The 24,884-nt window shown below is 53.9% G+C and overlaps 1 protein-coding gene and 1 pseudogene across 1 annotated transcript; both read right to left on the bottom strand.

Annotated features, from left to right (window-relative positions):
- Positions 1–7,068, bottom strand: part of LOC102873279 — a 13,498-nt pseudogene extending 6,430 nt beyond the window's left edge.
- Positions 7,069–12,129: 5,061 nt separating this feature from the next.
- Positions 12,130–24,547, bottom strand: ADAM8 (ADAM metallopeptidase domain 8). Its single transcript, XM_006880115.1, has 24 exons — positions 24,481–24,547; positions 23,272–23,375; positions 22,303–22,379; positions 21,585–21,663; positions 21,432–21,508; positions 21,049–21,244; positions 20,871–20,933; positions 20,725–20,793; positions 20,272–20,438; positions 19,510–19,594; positions 19,187–19,335; positions 18,922–19,099; positions 18,622–18,711; positions 18,320–18,509; positions 18,148–18,223; positions 17,564–17,726; positions 17,247–17,324; positions 16,189–16,285; positions 15,533–15,638; positions 14,066–14,258; positions 13,283–13,309; positions 13,047–13,067; positions 12,393–12,406; positions 12,130–12,274 (listed from the first exon to the last, which is right to left on the bottom strand). The coding sequence occupies exons 1-24, from the start codon at positions 24,545–24,547 to the stop codon at positions 12,130–12,132; spliced, it is 2,511 nt and encodes an 836-aa protein (XP_006880177.1).
- Between the last annotated feature and the right edge of the window lie 337 nt (positions 24,548–24,884).

The following is a 24,884-nucleotide window of genomic DNA, read 5'->3' as shown; positions in this document are numbered from 1 at the left end:
GAAGGGTAATGGGGAGGGGCTGGGGTAATGGGGGGGCTGGAGATAATGGGAACGGGCTGCAGGAAAAATGAAGAGGGACTTCAGTGGAAAGGGAGGGACTGCTTATGGGGCTGAGTTTCATTGGAGGTGACAACATTTGGAAGTAGCTAGTGGATACAAAGTCATACATTGTAAACTATCAAAGAGTTTACATGGTTAATAAGGTAACTTTCACATCAGGCACATTGCTCCACTATGAAAAGGCAGCTCCTCTCAGGATACTCCCTGGCATTGTAGGGCCCATAGATGGCTCGGACTCAGGACTGGGTGATTTAACTCCTCTGGCAGGCCAACTCCATCCTCCTCATTTCCTCTCATGACCTCAGCAGACCAAAGCCATATAATGATGTTACTTTCTGATCATGTTCTGAGGAGACAGCTCAATGAGGTTCAGGGGCCCAGTAGGAACTCCAGATCACTGCTGATCCTGCCAGTCCTCCTTCCCTGGCTGTAGGCACCTCCCTGGTAGCCTTTCCTGATCTCCCTTCCCCCCATTTGCCCTAATCCACACTCACCACACCCATGTGTACCTGCCCCACCATCACCACCCAACACCCCACGTGTGTGGTCCTCACTTGGCCCATGGCAAAGAGACAACTGCTCATGGCCCACTGCCTGGGGAAGGATTGTCCAGGACATCAGAGTAGGGCTGGCCTGGGGGCCTGACACATGGTGGGACTCAGGGGTCTCCAAGGGACCAGGGTCCATGGAGAATGTGGCCTGGCAGGAGCCATCTGTCCCAAGAGTGAAGAGGGCAGTGGGGGTCAGAGTTCTGGGTAGGGCTGCAAGGGTCTCTTCACCCGCTGGGCCCAGCTCTTCTCCAATAGCGCTGAAGGGAGGTAGTGTGGAGGGAGTGCATTAATCCCCCCTGCTCTATGTGTTTAGAATATTCCAGAGTTACACTACTTTGAAATAATTAGAATAAAATGTGGGTTCACCTCTGTTGGACCCATGTCTGCCCTCCAGATGCATAGTGCTGGACAAGCTCTGCTTCTCTATGTACTCTTCTAGCCATTTTTTAATATAATTCAGCAAAATTTTCCTTGTATATGATATTAATGATATTGTTCCATAATTTCCACATTCTATCGGGTCTCCTTTCTTGAGAATGAAATACATGGATCTCTTCCAGTCAGTTGGCCAGGCTGATGTCTTTCAAATTTCTTGGGATAGAGTAGTGAGCACATCCAGGGTTGCACATGTTTCCTAAAACATCTTCATTGGTATTCCATAATTTCTGAAGCTATATTTGTGTCAATGCCTTCAGTGCAGCTTAGACTACTTCCTTAAGTACTATTGGTTCTTAATCATAGGTTCCTTCCTGAAATGATTCACTACTGATTCTTTCTTGGTTCAGTGACACTGTACATTCCTTCTACCTTCTTTTGATGTTTCCTGGATCATTCAACATGTTGCCTATACACACAGACTAATGGAACAGAACTGAGAACCCAGAAACAGACCCAGATATCAACGGTCGACTGATACTTGATAAGGAAATAAAAACCTATCAAATGGGATAAAGACAACCTCTTCAACAAATGAACAAATGGTGCTGGCAAAACTGGACTTCTATCTGCAGAAAGCTAAAACCGGATCCACATCTCACATCATACACAAAAATCACCTCAAGGTGGATCAGAGACCAGGGAGTAAAGTCCCAAACCAGAAAGTTCATAAGAGACAAACTGGGACCAAGCTTAGAAGTGGTAGTCCAAGGTATAAAGAGACTGTCAAATACAGCCAGAAATGTACAATGTGAAGAGGATAAAACTGATGAATGGGACCTTCTAAAGTATCAAAAACTTGTTCCAACAGGATAAAAGGAAAACCTACTGACTGGAAACAAACATTTGGCAATACCATCTCAGACAAGAGTCTCATAATGAAAGTTTGCAAAACACTTCTGGGCTTCCACAAGAAAAAGACTGGTAACACAATTACAAAATGGGCAAAAGACATGGAAAGACTTTTCACAGAGGAAGATATTCGAATGGCCAACGGACACATGAAGAAATGCCCAAAATCACTGGCAATAAGAGAGATGCAAATCAAAACCACAATGAGATACCATTTCACTCCAGTAGCAATGGTAAAGTTTAACATGGCATCAAGAAATAAATGTTGGAGAGGATGTGGTGAGATAGGAACTCTTACACATTGTTGGTGTGATGGTACAATGGGGCAACCACTCTTGACTGCAGGTTGGTGCTTCCTCAAAAAGCTAAACATAGAAATTTCATATGATCCAGCTATTCCACTGCTTGGAATACACTTCAAGAAAATGAGAACTGAGGCACAAAAGGAGACTTGTACACCAATGTTCATAGCAGTGTTACTCACCATCTCAAGAACATGGAAACAGACCAGACGTCCAACCACAACTGAGAAATAATGTTACGTTCACAAAATGAGATATTACACAGCACACAGGAGCAATGACTTTGTAAACTATTACCTAACTTGGGAGGAACTGGAGAGCATTATGCTGAGTGAACTAACTCAATCCCACAGGATAAATACTGTATAAAACCATTATTGTAGAATGAGTACCATGACCCAATGAGGGGGAGGGTGGAAGCAGAGGAGTGAGGCTGATTGGGGGCGAGGAGAGTAATCATGAGGTAGCAATTTGATGGGGGAGTGAGGGAAATAGGAAGGATCTTACATGAAAAGCAATGTATTTGAATTTTATAATTTTATTATAAAAAAGAATGTAAAATAGAATAGATATGTGACTGTATGTATGAAACACAATGTAAATGAAAGACTGTTTAAAACAATGTATATTAATGAAACATATTGTAAAAGTATTATTATATGGAAATCAGCAATTTTTTAAAAATATATTGCCTATAGAACCCTTCAGTATTGCAAGTAGAGGCTCGAATTTGTTCTTCTTTACTTAAATCTTGAGAAATACCAAGAAGAATGAACTTCCACAAATTGAAGCTGGATTCAGAAAAGGCTGTAAGAATGAGAGATATCATTGTGATGTCAGGTAGATCTTGGCTGAAAGCAGAGTAAACCAGAAATACGTATACTTGTGTTTTGTTGATTATACAAAGGCACTGGACTATATGAATAATAATGAATCATGGCTAACATTGAGAAGAATGGAAATCCCAGAACATTTAATGGTGCTCATATAAAACTTCTACATAGATTAAGAAGTCATTGTCTGAACAGAGCAAGGAAACATGGTATGCTTTAAAATCAGGAAAGGTGTACAGCAGAATTGTATGCTTTCTCCATGGCTATTTAACATGTATACTGAGCTAATCTGAGAAGCCAGATTTTATAAAGAAGAATGTGGCATCAGGATTAGAAAAAGACTCATCAATAACCTGCATTATGCAGATATAGTAATCTTGCTTGCTCAAAGTGAAGACTTGAAGTACTTCCTGTAGAAGATCAAAGGCTCCAGCCTTCAATATGGATCACACGTCACCGTCAAGAAAACAAAAATCATCATCACTTGACCAATAGGCAGTGTCATGAGAGATGAAGAAATGATTGAAGTTGTCAGTGATTTCATTTTACTCAGCTCAACATCTATGGTAGCGACAGTGTAGAAATCAAAAGACATATCATATTGCTGCTGTAAATCTGCTCTCAAGGACCTCTATAAAGTGCTAAAAAGCAAGGATGTCAGTTTAAAGACTAAGGTGTACCTGATGCAAGCCACGGACTTTTCAATTGCTTCCTATGCATCTGAAAGTTGGACAATAAATAAAAGAGGACTGAAGATAGATGCCTTTGAATTGTGGTATTAGAGAAGAATGCTGACTATCCCATGGACTGCCAAAAGAGTAACTAGATCTGTGTGGGAGGAAGTACAGCCCAGGTGCTCCTTGGAGGCAAAGATGGGGAAACGCCTCTCATACTTTAGCATGTTTTCCGGAGGAGCCAGACCTGGGGATAAAGTCATTATGCTCTGAAAGGTGGAGACTCAAAGCCAGAGACAAAGGCCTTTACCACATGGACTGACAGTTACTGTAACACAACGGGCTAGAGCATGGCAGAGATGGGTCTGATCTGCTGTTCACCGGGTCACTCACTATGAGTGCTAGTCAACTCAATGGTACCTAACACAACAACAATAGGTTTTGCAAACTAAACCCTGGCCAGCACACATACCAGACCCTAGGGGACAAAACCCATGTCAGCACACACACACACTGGACCTACTGGCCTGGCAGAGGCTGCAGGTCTTGGCTCCCACCTTCACGGTCTCCTGCAGGATAGCCATCTCCTGTTCCTTGTCCTCAAGCAGCTTCTGGACCTTGGGGTCCAGGGGCTCCCAGAGCCGGTCAACTATGTCCGAACTGCAAGGCAAAGACCACCTGTTAGCCAGCTAATGAGGGTTGAGAAAGAGGGAATAGGAAGGAATGACAAGGGAGGAGGGTCTGTGAAGCAGAGCCCACCCTTGGTAGTTGCAGCCTGTCTCCTCCAGGGGCCACTGACCCAGAGAGGTCTTCCCACTGCAGAGCACTGGGGTGCTTGCTGGTCCTGTAGGACAAACAGACATGTCAGTTCAGCGCCCCAGCTTACAGAGGGGCCTCAAGGGGCCCTTGGGTCCCAGGGACTGGCAAGATGGCTGTGGGCCTGATATCAGGTCCCTGCTTCAAGAAAGGTCACCCCCATGGACCTGCTCAGGCCTGCTCGTCCGAATCCTTGATAAATGTACCAGTTCCCTTCCTGAGGCCTGGCCTCTTAAGGAGGCAGCTGACCATCCCACAGGCTTTGGGGCTCTTTAGTCTGTCCCTCCCAAACTGATACCAGCTGCTTGCCTGTGTTAAGTTCTCGCCACAAACCATTGGCAGTGGGGGCCTGCACACTGCAGAAATTATGAAAGCAAAGACTTCAGGTGCTTCAGAGGCAGAGGGGCTCAGGGAGGAGAGCAACTTGGGTGCAGGCAGACAGGTGCTGCCAGGAAGGGGCCTTGGCCATAGGATGTGGGCAGACAGGCTGGGCCCCTACCCCTTGCATTACCTTGCAGGGGCAGATGTACAGCCTCAGAGGGTGAGCTCCTGGCCAGAGTGCCCTCTACCTTTGACTTCAGTATGCACAGAATGGGTTCAATGGCCCCGGGAGTGTTGGCCACCACCTTGCGGATGTCAGCCTCAGAGACACAGAAATGCAGCTTGTGAAAGACTTTCCTATAAAGGAAGCCACATGACAGCCAGGTAAGGGCTGGATCCAGGTGTCCAAACAGGACTCCTAGCAAGGTCACTGTCCCCAAGGCTCAGCAGTCTGTCACCCATGCCCTGGCAGGCATCCCCTCAGAATGGTATCCCAGCATAGGCCCCATCTACCCCACCCAATTCTGAAACTTCCTAGGGACTGTCCACCCAATGGTCCAGTTCCTCGTCTGATCACTATCCATGGCCCTGCTAGTCCCACCTCCAAAATACAAGCATCTGATCTCTCCTTACTAGTCACTCTTGGACATAGGCTGTTACCTGCCCTTCTCTCTTCCCCATCAAAGCCCTCCTGTTAGACTTGTCAGCTCCTGAGGACAGAAGTCAGGATGTGGCATGGGCTCCAGGGCTCACACCAGATGTGTGGCTCCATTAGAGCAGGGCCAATTGACTGACTGATACCACTCAGTTCTATCTGGTAAGTGGTAAGGACTCCCATGGGGCATCCAGCTGTGGCCAGCATGGCTGGGCCTGGGTACTCAGGTGGGTGCCATCCTCCCAATGAGGAGCCTCAGGAACCCCTGAGAGTGAGGCTATATTAGACCAGAGCATGGACGCTGACAAAGGTGCAGGGACATCATCGGACCAGCCCGAGGCAAGGCCAACCCCATGGGGACCTCGTGCCTGTTGAGAGTGCTCCAGTTGCTGAGTTTCCGGTCTGTGTTGGAGGTGGGGACGTAGTTGTGCAGGTCCACAAGCTGGGGGTGGAAGTGCTTCACAATCTCAGCCAGCATCACTTCAGGCCACAGGTTGGAGGGGAAGAGGGCAGGGTGAGTCTGGGCTACTGAGGTAAGAAGCAGTTCCTTTTCTTACACCATTGTGGTTTCCCAAGGCCCCAAGAGGTGATGGGGACAGAGAAAGAGGAAGTGGGCAAGAAAGAGGACAACCTGTCCTCAGATACACTGGTCACCCCGTCTAGAGAACAGAAGACTAGGAGACAGGACAAAGCCTGGGAGGCCAGTATTCCTGGGGTTGAGTCCAAACTCACTGCAGGCTGTGGTGCTCCCCAGGGCCTTGGGCTAACTAGGAAAGGTGCAGGGTGGGTCCCAGAGCCTGTGCACCGTCTTCCCATGTTGGAGCACTGCCTTACTGGGGACTGGGCACTTTGAGGCTCCTGGTGCTTTTACTCTCAGCGTTAGTGCAGCCAATTTAAGACTGTCCCCTGGTTGCAGGCAAGCAGACAAGACCATGAGCAATTAAAGAGGTACCTGAGATGTCACCAGCGGCCTAGGGCACTGGCTGGTGGCTTGACTTGTGCACCCCATGCTCATCCTTGAGATAGGGAGGACTACATTGGTTTCCCCAAGGGTCTACACCCATGCTTCAGTGTGGCTGAGTCCCGAAGCACCACCTCTGCCACATTGCTCCTCCTGGGACAAATCTGCCTCCAGCCCCTCGACACAGCTCTGTCCCTCCCTCAGTGCGCCAGCCTGTAGGACCCGGGAGTCAGGACTCTTCACGAGCCATGATGGCCTCTTCCTACCCTGGCCACTCTGGGCACATCCCTGTCCACCTCAAGCCCCTTCGCTGGTCTGAGGCGGGACCACCACGGTCATCTGCAGTGTCCAAAGCAGCAAGGACCAGCCTCCACCGACGGGCTTCGCCGCGCGCCCGCCTCCCTAAACCCCACCCTGGCCAGTCCTGGGGGCAGCGCCCTCCGCGCGGCCCCGCCGGAGGCACCCTCACCGCCGTCGCTGAAGTCCCGGGCCCGGCGGCGCTTGGGCCGGCTGAGCGGGAGCCCGTCCAGCCAGGCGTAGGGATCGGGGAGGGTGCCCGGGGGCAGCGGCTGGACGGTTGAGAGATTCGCGCGGGCAACAGGGAGCATGGCGCGGGCGGTCCTTGTTGGGGCCGTTGCCGGGAAACAGGCCGGAAGGACGGGTCTGTTGCTGGGAGACGTGCCGGAAGGGGCGTGTGCCTAGGCCGTAGGTGGGTTGTTGCGGGGGACAGACCGGAAGGGGTGTGTTTTCCCGCAGGTTGTTGGATCTGTTGCCGGGAGACGGACCGGAAGGGGCGTGTGCTTAGACCGGTAGGTGGGCTGTTGCTGGGAAACGGGCAGGAACGGTCTGGGCTTCCCCGTTGCTGTCTAGGGGCTAGGGGGCCTCGGGCAGCCGATCGTGCGCGTCACGTGCACACAGGATCCCAGCTCGAAGCGATTCTCTCGGGGTCGAAGTGACCCCGACTTTTACAACTTTTCAGTGGAGCCCAAAGGCAGAAGAGGCATCTGGCATCTGGCACGCTGCAGATCTACCAGCTGAGCCAGACTGATTGCCAGAAGCTGGACTTTTCATACAGTTAATTGTATTGGTGAGGAATTGCGCTGTCAACCCTAAGACATGTGATTCGAATCTGTTAGCTGCTCTGTGAAAGAAAGGGGCAATCTCCCTGCAATATACCATTTAAAACCAGGAGGGCCAGCTATAAATCGGTTCTGACTGGACTACACATAACTCACAATCACACCCACGCACGTGCCACATGGCAGGAGTATTTCCCAAGCTGAATAATGCCCACAACAGCTGCAGGAAGCATTCAGTTCAGTTGCCTTCTCAGCAGAACCTTTTGCAGCGGAGTCCTTGAACATATGCAGTCACACACTGAAGAAGGCTGAGCAGGAGCTGCTGCATTTTACTGGACTTTTACCTCGCTCTCGCTGAGACAAGCAAGTCAGCCAGAAGCTTCCCCTCCCTCTGAGACAGGTAGGCTTAGGTGACTAAGATCTAAGGAAGCCCAGAAAACGAACAGTACCTGGGAGTGCATGAGGTCTCAGAGCGAAAAGTTCCAGGAGGAACTGCTGATTCAGAATACCGCCACCCCCACCCTGCCCAGCAGGCCAAGGTCCCTCTGTTCACGGCTGACACTGCATTGAGAGCCTCAGCCTGCCTTCACCGAGGTGAATATTAAATAAACGTCCATTTGCTGTACACTGGGCTCTGGCTGTTTTTGGATCTAGCAGTTGGCGGGACCTTTCACAGTCCATCCTCCAACTGCTATATGGCCTTCCTGCAGAGCTCTTGTAGCCTTGGAGCAAAAGAGTTTTACTGCCACCCTAAAGGCAGGTGGTTGGAACCCACCAGCTGTTCTGCAAGAACAGTCTCTGAAAATCCACTGGAGGGTCAACTATGAGTCGTTTTCATTCAGTGAGATGAGTTTGCAGCAGCTGGAACAGGACTCAAATTGGTGCCTAGAGAGACCATGTAGGTGTTCTATCCCATAAGGACCCAGAAGCCTCTTCAACAGCTTCCATCTCAGAAAGCCAGCTGCTCCAACATTTCATTATCATACTGCCTCCTATACCAGCCATTTCCTGGAATTCTCCCTTCTGTATGAATAATCATGAAACTCCTCCTCACTTGAAACTTTCTAAGCCCAAACTACTCTGTACAGTGAGGCTTTGCTTCATCCCTCCATCTCTCCCTTTGTGAACTAGTTTCACTTGTGAAGTACTCTTTTTATTAAGCCTCTTTCTGTACTTGCAGGGAAAACTTGAACTCCTGTTCAGCTCTTCTTAGTTAGCAAGAGAAGACCCAAATTTAAGGAGAACACTGGGGACATTTCTTGGTGACCAAGGAGCTGGGCTGCCAACCCAAAGGCATACAGTTCAAATCTCCAGCTGTTCCATGAGTGAAAGATGGACAGTCTCCTCCTGTGTCGTTAACTGCCTCTGAAAAGTTGCTGGAGGGTCAGATATGAGTCAGTTCCAACTCAGTGGTACCCAATAACCACCACCAGCTAGAAATGAAAGCCACTTAACTCATTGTCATATAGTTGGAACTGACTCATCATAGCTGATCCTTCAGTAGATTTCTGGAGGCCGTAAATCCAACACAAGGACTGCTCCCCTTTCCCAGAGCCGCCGAGTATAGTTAAGGGTTAGTTAAGGTTGTTGCTAGGTGCTTTCAAGTCGAGCAGGACTCACAACAACCCCATGAACAGCAGATCTAAGACCTGCCCTATCGTATGCCATCCTCACCATCTCTGACACATCTGAGCCCACTGCTGCTGCTTTGATCCATCTCATTGAGGGGTCTTCCTCTCTTTCACTGACCCTCCACAATTCCAAGTTTGATGTCCCTTTCCAAGGGCTAACCCCTCCTAAAAGTCTTAACAAATTAAGGCAAGGCATGAAAATTCAGGGAAGGAAGAAAAAAAATTTTTTTACATTGTTAAGATAAAGTATACATTTTAACAAGCATCGTCTGTAAGTAATATAAAAATAATGGAATTCCCCATTGTGTCATATGCACTCATCTAATAAAAAATCTCCCAACATTTAGAACTTCATCAATAATTTAATCACAAATACAGCTTTTTCAGCATTAAAGAATTAAAGTCTCAGCTCTGCTGAATGTGCACTCAAGGTTTGAGGACAAGAAGAGCAGGCAGCAGCTCCCTGCACAACCTTTTAGAAAAAGGCGGCACTTCTGAAGCTGAAAAAAAACAGCAGCAGCAACATGCAAGCTTCTTGCCTAACCGTCCTGGGAAAGCAGGCTCCAAAGTCAGCAAGCAGTCAGCAGCCCTGACAGCCCCAGAGCGAGAAAACACCATGCAGCCCATCTTGGTGTGCAGGAGGGGGTGTCAGGGCCCATTTCTGAGAATGTATAATGTGAACACAAGCCCTAACATGGACCTGCCTGGAAGGAGAAGTGCTAGAAGCTGCAGGAGCTCAAACACCTGAGAGGTGCAGACAAGGCTGGAGAAGGGATGTCTTCCATGGTTCCAGAGACGGCTGCTAGACAACCCCCAAAACACAACGATAGCTCACACCACCTGCTAACCACAGACAAGTGTGATGAATGTGGCCAGCACTGGTGATGAGGGCCTGGCCTGGTCTCTGAGGCATAGGTGTTATGAGGCCAGGGACCAGCTGCCCACGGTCCAGCCTCAAAGTCTCAGGCTGAGAGTTCCTAGGTGGTGAATATGACCACTCCAGTGTCCCTGGGTGAGGGATGTGGCTGCCAAAAGAAATGACAGCCCCTCAGAGTAGGTGCACACCTGTGTCCTTAGCTGTGAGTAACAGGTGATTGACTTCCAGACAGGTTCAGAGGGTGCCTCCTACAGCTCCTTGCTCTGGTCACCTTTGGGTGGGGGGCTTCAGGGCCACCATTTTTCCAGCCTCCTAGGAGAGGAGAGGAGAATCGGTATAAATCACTACGAAAGACATAGCTTGGTCTCATTTCCCTTTCTAAGTTTTAGAATTTAGCTCCGTTTCTGCCAAAAGTACATGGCCCTTCCACTCAGTGGTGAGGCAGACAGCACAATCTCAGCAGCTGCTGTGCTACGTAAAGGGCAGACTTTCTACCACAGGAGAAAACACTGCAGAATGCAGACTTTCTACCACAGGAGAAAACACTGCAGAATACAAAGGGTAGAAGTGGCTGGTGGGGGCTCACCCTAGTTACAAGTTTGGACTTCCCAGCACTGGGCTTGGCAGGCGGTAGGGGTGGTGCAACTGGAGGCTTGAAGACCTGGTTAGAGCTGGAACCTCCAGAACTGAGCTTGGAAGGTGGTGGTGGGCGTGCAGCTGGAGGCTTCAAGACTTGGGAGGGGCCGGATCCTCCAGAACCAGAACTGGGCTTCGGAGGTAGGGCTGGCAGTGCAGCTGGAGGCTTGAAGATCTGGGAGGGACCAAGTATTCCAGAAATGGGCTTGGCCGGTGGCATCTGAGGCACAACAATTGGCCTGACAACCTGGAGGGGAGGCAGACACAACTGAGGATAGAGGTCACCTCACCTGTCTGGTGTCTTTACCTGATTACTGCCTCTCCCCAGAGCAGACTTGTCAGGAAGAGCCCAGCTCCTGTCTGGTCCACCACAACAGCCTCAGGCTTTGGCCCTTAAAGGGCTATCTCCAGCAGAAAAGCCCTTTGGTGACCACTGTACAAACAAAGCCACTACTCAGCAGATTGGTGGCCCAAACCTGCTGCAGGCTCACTGTCCACAGCACTCTGAGAATTTGGGGTTTTGGAAGCTCGAGAGCCAACGGCTGCTGAGACTTGTCTTCTCCTGTGAGTCTTCCCAGAGCAGGAGGAGCTGGGACTCAGGCAGACAGACACAGCGTCCTCACCCTTGAGGGCATGTGTGCAAAGACCTGGGTAGAGGTGTGGCAGGTCAGACCTACACTGCCTACAACCTCAAGTGCAGCATGATGCACCTCCTCAGTCTGACAGCACTCTTCCTGAGTTTGAAGCTCCTGTTGGCTAGAGGCATTCCTAAAATGACTTCACAAATTTTCCGTGAGTCTAAAACTCTCCAAAAGGAAAGATGAACAGAAAACTACTATGAAAACAAGTTTAGAATGCTACAAACTAACTCCACCAGTGGAGGCACACAGCTGTCTCTAGCTCTCACCTTCAAACTGTCTACTATCACCAAAGGGAAAGACAGATACAACTCAGCCTGAGGCCAGCATCCTCCTACTCCAACCACAGGCAGAAGGGTACCCTTCACTTCTGGGTTCTTCTAGACAAAAGGTTATGACCCCAGCCTCACAAAGACCCAGACAAGCTCAGTATGAGGGATGTAGCAGGACTCTTGCCGTGGTGTAAGAGGCCTGGGTTGGACCCTGGCTAGCGTAGCCCAGACACAGCCACCACTGTCTGTTGGTTGAAGCTGATGCATAGCTGGGATGCTGAATACATTCCAACAGAGCTTCCAGACTATGATGGAGCAGGAGAAGCTGGCAACCTATGTCCAGAAATGAGGTGGCCAAAACCCTGTGGGCAACTGGTGTCTGCCGCCGACAGGAACGGTGTCAGACCAGGCCCACAGTCAGTGTAAATTGAGGGGTGACAGTGAGATGGTGAAAGGCCTTGGGATGCTGGGAGCTGTCCCAGACTGGAGGCTAAGGACAAGTGGGTCCAGGTGGCCTTCTGGGACAGACAGCGTTGTCAGTAGCCTGGGGAAATCTCATGGGCAGCACTGCCCAGCGTCACCTCCTGGTCAGCTAAGCTGTGATACTGAGGTGGGAGTGCGGGAGCCTGAGCCAGCAGCCTCAGGGTGGCAGGCCCCTCTGCACTGGCCCTCAAGGAGACCCTGCAGACATGGAGAGTGGATGGTGATGACGGCCACACTTGGGGAAGTTTTCCCAGGGCCCCCAGGACAAGGACCTCCCATCACTCCCTGCCTTTACACCTCTCCCAGCTCTCCTCACCTGGACCCCTTGTACTACCCCAGTGAGAGGAATGAGGTCCGGCTGAAGAGGCCGTAAGCACCGGCAGGTGGGCATAGGACCAGTTGGCTGGAACCCGTGCCAGGCCCTACAGAAAAAAACCCAGGCTCTTCCTGCCCCTCCACCACCCCCTCCAGTGTTGCTGGAAGCAGCGAACCCAGGTGCTGGACAAAAGGCAATACACTGGAGTGAGAGCCCTGACTCCCCAAGCCCAGTCCATAGTGCCCTTCTTCTGGCCTTTTGAAACTCACTGGCCACGTCCCCCTCCCACAGGCCTTAAGTGGACCACAGCCAAGCCTGAGGTCCTCACGGCTGGGGTGGGATTTCTAGCAGTGACTTTTGTGCTCTTCCCCCAACGATTGGTAGAGGTGAGCCCAGCGGTGGGGAGCTAAGGCCTGCACAGTACCCCACACTAGAGTGGTAGACACCACACCACTGCACCATGGGTGGAGCAAGAAATGAGAGGAGCCCTATATTATACCACGCTCTACACAGGAGGCTTTAGAAATCAGACCACATGGGGATGATCTCAAGTGACTATCCCACAAAAGGAGGGACTAGAGGCAAATACCTCACCCCTTATGGAGGGACAAGAGTGGTGGGTCACGCCCCCACGAGGGACTGGAGGTAACTGACCAAGCCCCCGGTAAAGAGGGTCTGAAAGAGAACAGGGTTCTTCATTAAGCCAAACCTGCCCAAGATTCAAATTACTCATGTTCTGACTGAGCTCTCTGAACCCCTAAAACCTCACAGTTCAAAGCAGGAGAAACTAGGAGGCTGGGTCCTCTGGCCTTTGTGGCCTGTGGATCGAGCCCTCCTGCCCCAGGTCTTTCCAGGACATGCAGAGGGAAAGGGGGACCCTGAAGTCTCACCTGCTTGGACTTCAGCTCCAGAAGGGACTGGGAGGGAGGAGCAAGCCCTAGCTGCTGAGAGAAAGGAGAGTCTCACTTGCCTACCCTTCCAGGTGACCCGGGCCCCAGAAACTCCAATAGCACAGAGGCCTGGCTTCTGGCCCCATTTCCTGGTCATCCAGAAGCTCCTTCAGTCAAAGTTACTGGTCTCCTGCGTTCAAGTCACCCTTGGGAATTCCCAAATGAAGAAGTACGACCAGGTGACCCAAATCCAGCACCTGACTCCATCTCTACAGTGGAGGCTTACCTATGACGGCCCCCTGTAGTACATGGGTACAGGAAAGGGTGTGCTGGGCATGGGGGCAGTGGTCTGTAGAGAAGGGGGCCATGAACGTACTCCAGGGATCAGACACAAGGGGCCGGGCAGTTTGATCCCTCGTAGCTTCCAGGACACCCCCTACCCCTTCCTGAGGTCCCTGCCTCTCCTACAGGAGAGGGAGAACATTTGAGGGTCAACCTCAGTCATGTGGAGGCTTCCTAGTCAATGCTTCTGGAACCTTCCAAGGTGGACTGTGGAATTCTGTCGCTGCATTTCAGCCTCTTTAGTCCCTGTATGCAGGGAGCTTTAGAGGCTTAGCAGTAAGGAGTTGTGCTACTAAACCGGAGGTCGAATCTATCAGCTGCTCTGTGGGAGAAACATCGGCAGACTCCTCCCATGTGATATACTGCCTCTGAAAACCTGCTGGAGTTGGTTCCAACTCTCTAACGCATGGCAACAGTTCCATTGTGGGATGCGATGCTTACAATAGGGAGTGGCTGCATAGGGGTCCCTGTAGAATTTGAGAGTCTGGGGTGGTGGGGAGAGGCGGTGGTGGAGACCACTTGTGGAGGGTCCATGGTAGGGGCTGCAGCACGGCTGTTCCTTAGTGTACTGTCACCAGGCCCCTTGTGGAACAGGGCATTAGCGAGCCCCAGGGAGGTCTTGGGTGCCACATACCTGGGGAGAAAGGAAAGGAGCGGTCATTGGCACCCTGACCTGGGCCAGGTGCTCAGAGCTTCTGGGTTTGTGGACTTCTGGCATCAGCTCAGCTGCTTGGCATTCCAGGGAGAAAAGGTCACAGGGATGGTTGGGGGCATGGTCAAGTGCTTGCTATCCGGGCAGTGCTCCCTATGCCAGTGTGGAGCGGACTGTCCACTGGAGGTGGCAGCCACACCCCTCACTTAAGGGACACTGCAGTGGTTACGTTTACCACCTAGGGGCTCTCAGGCCAAGACTTGGAGGCTAGACTTTGGGCAACCGGCCAGGCCAGGCCCTCATCACCAGTGCTGGCCACATTCACCACACTTGTCTGTGGTTAGCAGGAGGTGTGAGCTATCGTTGTGTTTTGGGGGTTGTCTAGCAGCCTTCTCTGGAACCACGGAAGACATCCCTTCTCAAGCCTTGTCTGTGCCTCTCAGGTGTTTGAGCTCCTGCAGCTTCTAGCACTTCTCCTTTCAGGTAGAAGGTCTACCTCCTGGCTTGTAGCATGGCGTGTGCAGGTGTGTTCTGGGTGCCAAGCAGGCCCTGTGTATCTGCTGTATCTGTGAATTCTGGCATCATGGAACTTCCAGGTGTCTTAGGGAAAAGTGGGAGCAGGTGGGGGTTGCAGGGGCAATGTGGGGCTCTGTCTGTCCTCTCTTTGTACTTACATCATGGTTATGAATGGAACTGTGGCTCTCAAAAAGATATGCTCAAGTAGTAGGTCTGGCCCTGCCCATGGCCGTGAACTTATCTAGAAGTAGGGCTGGTGAGACGTGACTGATGGGATTAGTCTAAGGCTACCCCAGGGTGAGGAGAGCCCTGGCCCTTGGAAGAAGCGAGAGAAAAGAAAACCTTGTGAGTTGCTCTGAGAAACACCTGGACTAGTAGTGCTGGACCAGAGAAGGAAAGGAGGTGGACCCTGCAGAGCGGGTGTGGCCTCTGGCCAGCAGGAACCCTGACCTCAGAGGCTGCCAGACAGAGGATAAATCTGGTCTTCTAACCCTCTTAGTTACTGGTGACTATTAGCAGCGGGCCCAGAGAAGTTACATCAGTAGCTGTCATCAGAAAGTGGCCCCTTCCTGTCTTAAAGAGTCAGGAGCCCAGATGCACATGCAAAACACATACATGGACATGTGTACACACGCATGCATGAACACAGAGGGACACACGTTTAAAGCACACACAGGCACATGCACACACACATACAAGTGCACACACAGTGACACCCTGCAGTGCAAGTGTGCCCTCACCTCTTGTGTCTGCTGTGGTAGAGAAAAATGCCCACCAGGAGGAGTATCAGCCACAGTACTGACAGCACCACACCGACCACTGCTCCTTTGGACAGGCCTGTAGACACTGTCAGCCACAACAAGCTGCTGTTAGCGGGGACAGGGCCTTAGCCCATGGCTTCTCTGTTCAGTCTCCCACTGAATACACTGTGCATCTAGGCCCCACCTTGGCCAAGCCCTCCAAACTCAGAGCTGGCTCTGAGATGCCCAGACGCTGAGCCTGCCCCCAGGAGCTGACCAGAGCTCTCACACCGGGCCCTGACCCCAAACCAGCAGACTCAGTGCGTCACACCAGTGCTCCAGGCACTCTGGGGGCTCTGGCAGTAGTTCAGAAGACTGGGCTTCAGTGGTGTGGGTTGGACTGGGTGGTGTCCTAGAGACCTCGGTTCTGTGGTTGGTCTCTGAGGAGGTAGGCCCTGTGGAGGGGCTAAAGACTGCTCTGGGAGCCTGGCCTGGCCCAGTGCCCTGGTTACTGCTATTCTCCCTGCCCCTTGCCAATCTCTGCATAGACACGGTGGGGCTATGCTGGCTGTGCTTATTAACACTCCCCAGTCAGCTCTGGCTGCCTCAGCCCCAAAGCTGTCAGGAAAATGAGTGGCCCAGGATGTCACCCCCACCTGTGGTCTTCCTTGTGGTCACAGTAGACCCAGGCTGCGCGCAGTGCGGCGGGGCCCAGCCTGGTTGGCAGTGGCACTTATTCTCATGGTTGCATACCTGGAGGACGACAGGTTGGCAGGTGGGCTAGAGGGCAGTCATGGAACCTTGAGGGGCGGTGAGGGACACTTTCACACAGAGGGGTTACAGCTGTCAATTCTTGTTGTCCCATAAGGCCTCTTGAAGGCCCCTCCCCAAACCCTGAGGCTTCACTTCAGCCCACAAGCCCCTGCCTCATTCCTGGGGCAGGATACCCTATCCCACCCAGGGCTAGGCCTGAGGGAGGGAGAGTCCCAGCCGCTTCCAGGATAGACTTTCTGTCACACAATGTTAGAATGACAGGATGGGATGGGGACAGCACCACAGGCACCAGCTGACTTCTGCTAATTCCGCAGAGGCCTGGGGGAGAGTGTGCACCTGTTTGCATGTATGAGCACAGCTTGCATACACATATGCACGCACAGCGTACACATGTGTATGTGCGCACATGATGTACGTATATGTACATATGCATGGCTACACATGTGCATGCACTTGCCTGGCATGCACACGTGTATGTACAACACTGATGCGGGTATGCTGTAGGTCCCTGTGCACATGCATGTATCTGTACACATGTGTATGGGTGTGAGCTGTGTATAAGCACCTGCCTGTGCTTACCCTTGAATGTCTATGTGCATGCACCTGTGTATGTGCACCTGTATTTGTGTGCTTGTGTGGAGTGTGCACCTGTGTGTGTGCACTGTGTATCTGCAGGTATGGATGAAGGTGGGCAGGGCAGTGGCCAAGGGTCTTATCCACTGAGCAGTGCAGGGTGAGCAGTGTTAGGATGAAGTCTGCTCGCATGTCAGCTGGTATGATGACCAATGGCCTCAGCTTCCAGCCACGACACTTGAGGTGTGGGCTATCCCACAGTGCCAATGGCTGGCCTCTGCTCACTGCCACCAGGCACGCCCTGTGTCCAAATGTCCCCTTGAGTCAGGCCAGCCTTTGGATGCGCTGTCCCAGAAGCCCAACTCACCCCGTGGCCATTGCACTTAGCAGAGCAGTTTTTGATCCTGTAAACGTCCAGATCCTGGCAGTGACTTTCCCAGCAAACCTGGAGAAGGGCAGTGGCTTCTTAGGCACCTGGTCTCACAGAGGTGGCTGCACCTTTACCGAAGCCCCAGCCCAGCCCACACCAGGGCATGGATATAGACCCAATGAGGAGATGAGTGTCCTCAGGTTCATGGTCTTGTCCTGGGCCACCACTCACAGTGAGTGAAGTTTTGGTCCTGCCAGTGGCTTGTGCATACCCACCTGGCTGGAGAGGCTCCTGAAGCAGGCAGCCTAGCTCACCTTGCCCTCGCCACATCTGGTGCCCACTGGGACAAGTTCATAGGCCCCACCCTGTTCCACGAAGAGTGCCTGGCAGTGCTTGCCCTGGGGCTTTATGGTGCAGGAGCCATGCATTTGGGGCTGCTGGCCACCTTGGCAGAACAGAATGGTGCACCGGTCTACCCTGCAGACAAGGACACATGGGCCACTCAGCAGATACCAACCCTCCCTCTATGAGGGGCAGGAGGACCCAGGGAAACAAGAGGTTCTTTAAAAAGCTCTCCCCCGGGAAGCTCTAGTGGCAAGAAGCTGCTATGCAATCCCAGAGGTATGCAGTTCAAATCCACCAGATGCTCTGCTGGAGAAGGAGGGGTAAACTCCTCCTGTACCAGTCAGATCTGATTTGACAGCGCGCGCACACACACACACACACACACACCCTCCCCCCTGGCCCTGTGTCCACCGAGGCCCTCTGGTGGCCTGTCTGCATTTACGTGCATGCCTGTGTGCAGGAGCACACGTACAATGTGTGACTGGTGAAAGGCCTTTCCTTACAGCAGCCTTACTTGGGCCCCTGCACTGGCTAGGAGTCCCCTGAAGCTCACCCTTTGGGTTGTAGCCGGCTGTGGCAGGATGGTAAGAGGTCATAGGTGAAGCAGATGTCCTCACTAGCCTGTGCATCTGCAGGACCAGGCAGGTTATCAAGGAGCCTGCAGGCCAGTGGCTGCCCCCCACCCCGCCCCACGTGGCTTCACCTGTCCTGCACAGTGGCCTCACCTGGACCCCACAGCTTGCGGCACCTCTCTTCCATTGTGGGGCAGGCCCCGTTGTAGCAGTAGCCCTCCGTACAGGGAGTGCCGTTCTCCTGGAAGGTGTCCTTTGGACACTCGGGCCCATGGCCATCACAGTACTCCTCAAGATCACACATATCCTTGCGGCCACGGCACAGCTCTCCGGCTGGCTTCACCTGCCCAGTGGAGGGTGAGGTCTGAGCTCAGCAGTTTACCACACCCCAGGGTCTCCCCTGGCTGGTCTGGGGAAGGGACTAGAGTTCAGTGGTGGAAGGTCCCTCAGCTCACCTGGCATTTGTCACAGCAGGGACCCTGGGCACATGCAGCCCCAGGGACCAGGTGGCAGGAGGTGGCGTTGCAGCAGGGATTCTTGCACTCCTGGGAAGAGAGGGGGCATTAATAGCAGGTCAAAACCACACAGGTCAGCATCTATGCCCTTCAAACAGCTTTCTGTTCAGGACTCACCCACCTGTAGTAACCCCACCCCCAAGGGCACACCTGTGCTCCCCTTTGGTGATGCCACAGAGCCTCATGGCTGACCTGTGCTAATCCCCACATGCTCACTCCTGTGGGCAGAGCTGTGCTCACCTGTGGTGACCCACAGTCACACTGCTCGCCACGCTCCAGCAGCTTGTTTCCACACAGGGGGTCACTGATGAGCTTGCTGGTGTCCAGCTCACCCAGCAGGCACTCTGTCTGAGGTGTATCTGCGAAGGCCTCATAGTCTGCTTGGCTGCACTGGCTGAACCTTTTGGGGTACTTGGTGCTGCGAGGGATAGGCTCTGTCAGCACCCAGTGGTGCTGCCGCCACTAATCCGCAGGGTGGCCCATAGCCCAGGCCAGTGGGCCTCACCCCATGCTAGTGGCCATCACACAGCCGCCCTCCGCCTGAGGCACAGTGCAGTAGCAGCCATGCACATTCTCATCGTGGTCCATGGCCAGGTTGTGGCCCATCTCATGAGCTATGGTGGATGCCAAGAACAGGTAGTGGCTATTCTGGTCCTGTGGGCAGGGCAGACAATGCTCGCTCAGACTACCTTGGCCTTTACCCACCTCTCTGCTCCCAGGGGCAGCAGAGGCCCAGCACTCTCAGATGCCAAGATCCCTCAAGAGGCCCCAGTGCTGGGACCTTGTTTCAGGGCCACCCTCTCATCCCATCAGCGGTCTCCCACACACCTGGTTTACACCTGCAGAGACTTTCCGGGAGCACATGGCAGACACAGTGGCCAGGCCCACGGTGAGGCCGGTGAAGTCCACGTTCCTGGAGCAGTGTGTGGTCAGTGGTGGCCATGGGCCACAGGCTTCCTGCCCTCACATACTCCTCATGATGTCCCCTTAGGGCACTGTCTTCTCCCACCCACCTCTCACGAGAGTGCCCCCGCCAGCCCACTGACTCTGGCCTCTCACGTGATAAAGTGCTCACCTCCCCAGGTCAGGGGTTCTCGCTGACCTCTCAGGTGGTGGGATGTCCACTTCCCAGGCCACTGTGCCCCCTCCAAGCCTCTCACAGCCCTCAGTCCCCCAGTCTCGCATATAACTAGGTGAACTCCCCGCCTGCCATGCCCTACCCCCAGCCTTTTACAACTAGCTGTTCCCCAGCCTCTCACCTGAAAAGGTGGCCCCCCCCCAAGCCTGCTGACCCCTGGCTTCTCACCTGATGAGGTGACCCCAGCCCACTCACTCCTCCCTGGTCTCTCACATGCGAGGTGCCCCCCCCCCCAGCCTGTTGACGCCCCCAGCCTGCTGACCCCTGGCTTCTCACCTGATGAGGTGACCCCAGCCCACTCACTCCCTGGTCTCTCACATGTGAGGTGCCGCCCCCCCCAGCCTGCTGACCCCTGGCCTCTCGCCTGACGAGGTGCCACCCCCCACCTGCTGACCCCTGGCCTCTCACCTGACGAGGTGCCACCCCCCACCTGCTGACCCCTGGCCTCTCACGTGATGAACTGTGCGTTGTCATTAGGGTGTTGTGGAAGCAGCTCTTGCTCCCTCCAGGCCTGGAAGTTGGCCAGTGTAATTTCGGGCTCAGGGCTGACCACAATCTTGTCCTTCGTCCACATTTCCAGGCCCACCAGGACCACTCGGAGGCTGAGTGCCTGGTAGAGCTGTGACAAGGTATGTCCACATCAGCTGGACCTTGGGAGCTTCCAGGAGGTCAGGAAGTAGCATCACCCCAAGGAGGGGCAGAGTGGTCTCTGCCCAGTTTAGAGATGGGCAGTCTCTTTTCTGTTCCCCACCAACTGATGGCCAGTCGCACCCCTCTGCCTGCTCAGAGCTGCAAAGCCCCTAAACCAGGCTTCTATTAAGCAGGCAGTGCCTGCTGTGGGGTGGGTCCAAGGGCTCCTTCAGGGCCATGTGGACAGCAACCTGACAAGTCCAGCAGCCACTCACCTTGTCCACGTGGTTTACCACCTGCAGCACCCGACTGCGAAGGGTGTCACGGTCCCCGTACCGCTGGGTCTGAAGCACAGAGACTCTAAGGCCCCAGCCCAGCCCATCTGGTTCCCACCCACCTGACCCCCATCAGGCAGCCGGACCTCGGTGCTGTCCGTGACCACATACAGCTCCACATGCCGGGGCACTTGGGGCAGTAGCTGGCTCTGCAAGTGACAAGAAGCTGTGAGGCACCTGGCCACTGTGGCCACTGGCTTATAACTGTGTTGAGGGTGCTGAGGGTAAGTGGCAGGCCATCGTGGGGCAGGGCCAGCCACTCACCCGGGGCCTGAAGGCTGCTGCAATCCTTGGTCCCAGGATGTGCATAAGGTTGGCATTGCTAACACCGCAGGTGGAGTGATTTGCCTTGGGGGGCTTCGCCTTGAGGTGCTGCACCAGGTACAGAGCATGCCGACCCTCCTCCTCCCCATCCAGGGGCTCAATCAGGTGGACAGTTGAGCCTGCCTGGAAAAAACCCCTGAGGGGAGGAGCCAGCTGTCTCTAGTGCCATGCAGAGCAGGGCAGCCCCTCTCTGACAGGGCCTTCTGGCTTGGCCCAGGGTCTCCACTGGGACCCCGACAGGACCTGTGACTTCACCACTGGGAGGGAGAAGGGCCAAAGCTGACACTCCTTGGTGTTCCTCAACACAGGTGAGGGGTACCCACCTGAGACCATCACAGGTGCTGATGCTGGTGGCCGAGTCTTGGTGCCCCTCTACATGTCCCTGGTAGAAGCAGTGATCCTGCAAGGGGGTGGTGGATGGCTTTGTGTCCAGACCTTGCCTGTACCCCACCCTGAACACTGTCCAGGTCTCATACCAGTTCTCCCAGCTGCTCCACCACCTCGGAGCCATTGGCAGCTGTGTATGTCTCTGTGTAGCCCGAGGCCAGCAGGTTTCTGCAAAAGAGCTGCTCTCATATCTTGGGCTGTGGTGAGGATGGTCTGGGCCCAGGTACCCACATCCCCCAGGCCACCCAGGATGCCAGGGCACCTAGGTACCTACCTCCCCTAAGCCCTCCAGGACGCCAGTGTGCCTATGTCTCCCTCAGGCTCCCAGAATCCCCAAGATGCCAGGGCACTAGCTGCCACATTCTTCACATCCCCCAGGCCCCCAAGATGCCAGGATGCCTAGGTGCCCACATTCCCCACCCCCCAGGCCCCAAGGATACCAGGATACCTAGATCCCCATGTCCCTCAGGCCCCTAGAATCTCCAGGATGCCTACATTACATGTCCTCCAGGCCTCTCCCAGGCCCCCCAGGAAGCTAAGGATACCTAGGTCCCCATATCCCATCCCTCAGGTCCACCATGTCCCCTGTGCCACCAGGCCTACCATGTCCCCCAGACCTCCTTATGTCCCCTAGATCCCCCATGTCCCACAGGATGCCAAGGTGCCTAATTCCCCATGTTCCCCACATCTCCTAGTCCCGCTTCTGGACATCTAGATCCCTAGGTTCCCCACGATGTCAGGACAAAGGTGTGCAGGGTCAAGGTGCATGTTTTTCAGACAGGACTGTAGGATGTGGCCCCAGCTCACCTGTTCTTCCGGAGATGCAGGGTAAAGCTGTGCTCCCCAGCCCCAAGGGCGTAGCTCACACTGTCTGGATATAGGTTCTGAGAGAAGTTGGGGTCAGTGGTTTGCCAGTCCATACCCAACTTCTGCATCTTGGATGTTTGGCCAAATGAGCCCTAGAGCCTGAAGCTAAACCCCAGGCCATGAGCGAAACATCCCAGAGGGCCAGAGACCAGATGTGGACCTGCCCCATGCCTCACTGCACTACAGCTGGGCAGGCCTGTTTATGCATCTGTCTACCAAATGGCATCTGACACATCTGTGGTGGGGTGAGGCCGTTCTGGGGGGCCCAGGGCCAGTGTCTGGGCACCCTTTCTCACGGAGCCCATGGGAAGTATGAACATGTGCACATGTTTGCACATGTATCATTGCACGCATGCATACATGTCCACCTTCCTATGTCTTAGGGTTCAACCCGAGAGGAAATCACAAGCCGTTCTTGGTTCCCCAAAGGAGCAGCCCCATCCCCAGAGCCCTGACATCTGCACCCTCAGGGCTCCACTGGTTCTCCAGCCCTGGGAAATCCCACCCAGACCCAGTGGTCCCCAGGAAGGTGCGTCAAGGCCGACTCACCACTCCAGTAGTGCCAAGTGAAACTGGGACTGGCCACTGAGTCTGCTGCTCCTGGCCCCCACTTCCCTGAGCTGCCTGATCTTGGCCAAGAGGCCACGAAGACAGCATAGTTTGGGAGCAGAGTGTGACCCTCAGTCAGCAGATTATCATAGCTGCACTTGCAGGTGGTAGAAAGTGAGGGACAGGGAGGGCCCACCTAGGAGCAGATAGGCCCTCCCCAGGGGGACCTCTCCCAGAGCCTCCTGGAGCCTCAAAAGCCAGACAGTCACACAGAGCTCCTGACTCCTTGTCTTAGATGAAATCAGCCCTCCCGGTGAGCCAGGGACCCCTGGCTTCCTGGTGCAGGGTGGGGAGACTCACCCAGTGGGAGTCGAGGGATCGACGGGCACGGGGTGTTGGCAGGCGCTCAGGCCACACCACCTGGAACTGGTGCACATGGGGCAAGAGGGGCCGGGAGGATGTCACTGTGGGAGATAAGGGGCTCAGAGAGGTGCAGCCCTGGATGCTGCCCCCACCTGGGAGGAAGTCACCATGCATCCTGCCGACGGCAGCTCCAGGAGCCCAGAGCTGTGCACCCCACCTGACCACAGCCTCTGCCCGCCTGGCTCCCAGCTGCCTGTCTAACCACATCTGCTTCAGACAGACACCTACGGGGATCCAAGCCGCTGGGAACCACCTGGATACAGACCTAGAAGTAAGGGTTGGGGACAGTCTGTACCTTCCAGAGACAAATGACTCAATAATGGGCAGCAGGAGACAGGGGGATGGCGAGCTCTAATGGTCCCAGAGCTGCTGCTGGAGGTGGTGGTCAGGCGCTATTGAGTCCACTACAATTTATGACGGCCCGACGAATGACAGATGTTAGTCCTGCCCCTTCCTGTGGCATCCTCACCCTCTCTGCCATGCTCAGACCAGTGTTAGTCACTGTCAATCCATCTTGTTGAAGGTCTTCCTTTTTCTTTTGACACTCCATATTTCCCAGCATGGCTTAAGGACTGGTCCCTCCTATTGTTGTTAGGTGCCGTCGAGTCGTAGACGACTCATAGCGACCCTACGAACGAAAGACCTGAGCACTTCGTACGTAGTTTCCGGAGGCAAACCATTTCGGAAGTGGATGCCGCTCCTGCTTCCAGACTTGGACATGTCCAAAATATGTGAACCAAAGTACACCTTCCCTGGCCCTGTGCAGTGATCTTAAAAAAATGCCTTCAATAAGTGTCAGGTAGCAGGAAGGGCTGCCTGGGGGCCAGGAGGCCTCTTTCCTCTGCCTTCTTCAGTCTTGCCTCAGGGACCACAAAACTCTTATACGGTGAGCCCCTGGAAAGGGGGTGAGGGGCAGCAGAGCCTTCTCCAGGGCAGAGAGTCCCCCATCTACCTTAACTCCCCCATGCAGCCCCTATTACAACACACTCTTTGTCCGTACTTCCCTGGGGACCCAGCCATCCTCAGCGCCTAGCAAGTCCTCTTTGCTCTGGTAGCTTCTTCAGAGGTTCCTATTCCTCTGCACTGAGCCCGGCCTGCGGTGCCCTGTGCCCCACCCCGACCACAGCTTCCTGGGAGGCTCCTCACCTGGCAGCCAAAAGACGCAGAGTGCGGTACACACCCAGAACGTGAGCTCGAAGCCGGTGCCACACATTGTCTGGGAAGGGGAACAGGGTGTCCTGCCGGCCGCAGGGTGAGAAGACTCTGGACCGGTTCTGGTCCCCAGAGCTTCCCAGGGTGGTTCATCCCCGCTAGACTCCGCCTTGAAGACCAGACCCAGTTCTCCAGCCAATCCCCATAGGTCACGTGGCTAGGGTGGGGCCACGTGGCCCCGCCCCTCTGGAACCTTCTGCACACCTTTGTGACCCCTTCTCCCTGGCCCACTGCCTTTGTGACCCTACACGCTGCCAGGTGGCGGAACAGGCACCTCCCAACCTCCCCACGATGGAAGGAGATACCGGAGGTGGCCATGTCTCCACAGGGAGACCGTG

The sequence above is a fragment of the Elephantulus edwardii genome, unplaced genomic scaffold (genome assembly GCF_000299155.1).
Source record: "Elephantulus edwardii isolate Elephantulus edwardi_28Jun2011 unplaced genomic scaffold, EleEdw1.0 scaffold00006, whole genome shotgun sequence".
NCBI lineage: Eukaryota > Metazoa > Chordata > Mammalia > Macroscelidea > Macroscelididae > Elephantulus > Elephantulus edwardii.
The sequence above is the reverse complement of the archived record's forward strand: the minus strand, read 5'-3'. Positions and strand labels throughout refer to the sequence as shown.

Excerpts from the sequence above, each read along its gene's own strand:
- ADAM8 (XM_006880115.1), bottom strand. The coding sequence starts at position 24,547 with ATGTGTGGCACCGGCTTCGAGCTCACGTTCTGGGTGTGTACCGCACTC. Across the intron at positions 21,509-21,584 it reads TGGAGCAGCTGGGAGAACTG|GATCACTGCTTCTACCAGGG; the intron begins GTATGAGACCTG and ends ACCCCCTTGCAG. Across the intron at positions 20,794-20,870 it reads TGGTCACGGACAGCACCGAG|ACCCAGCGGTACGGGGACCG; the intron begins GTCCGGCTGCCT and ends TCTGTGCTTCAG.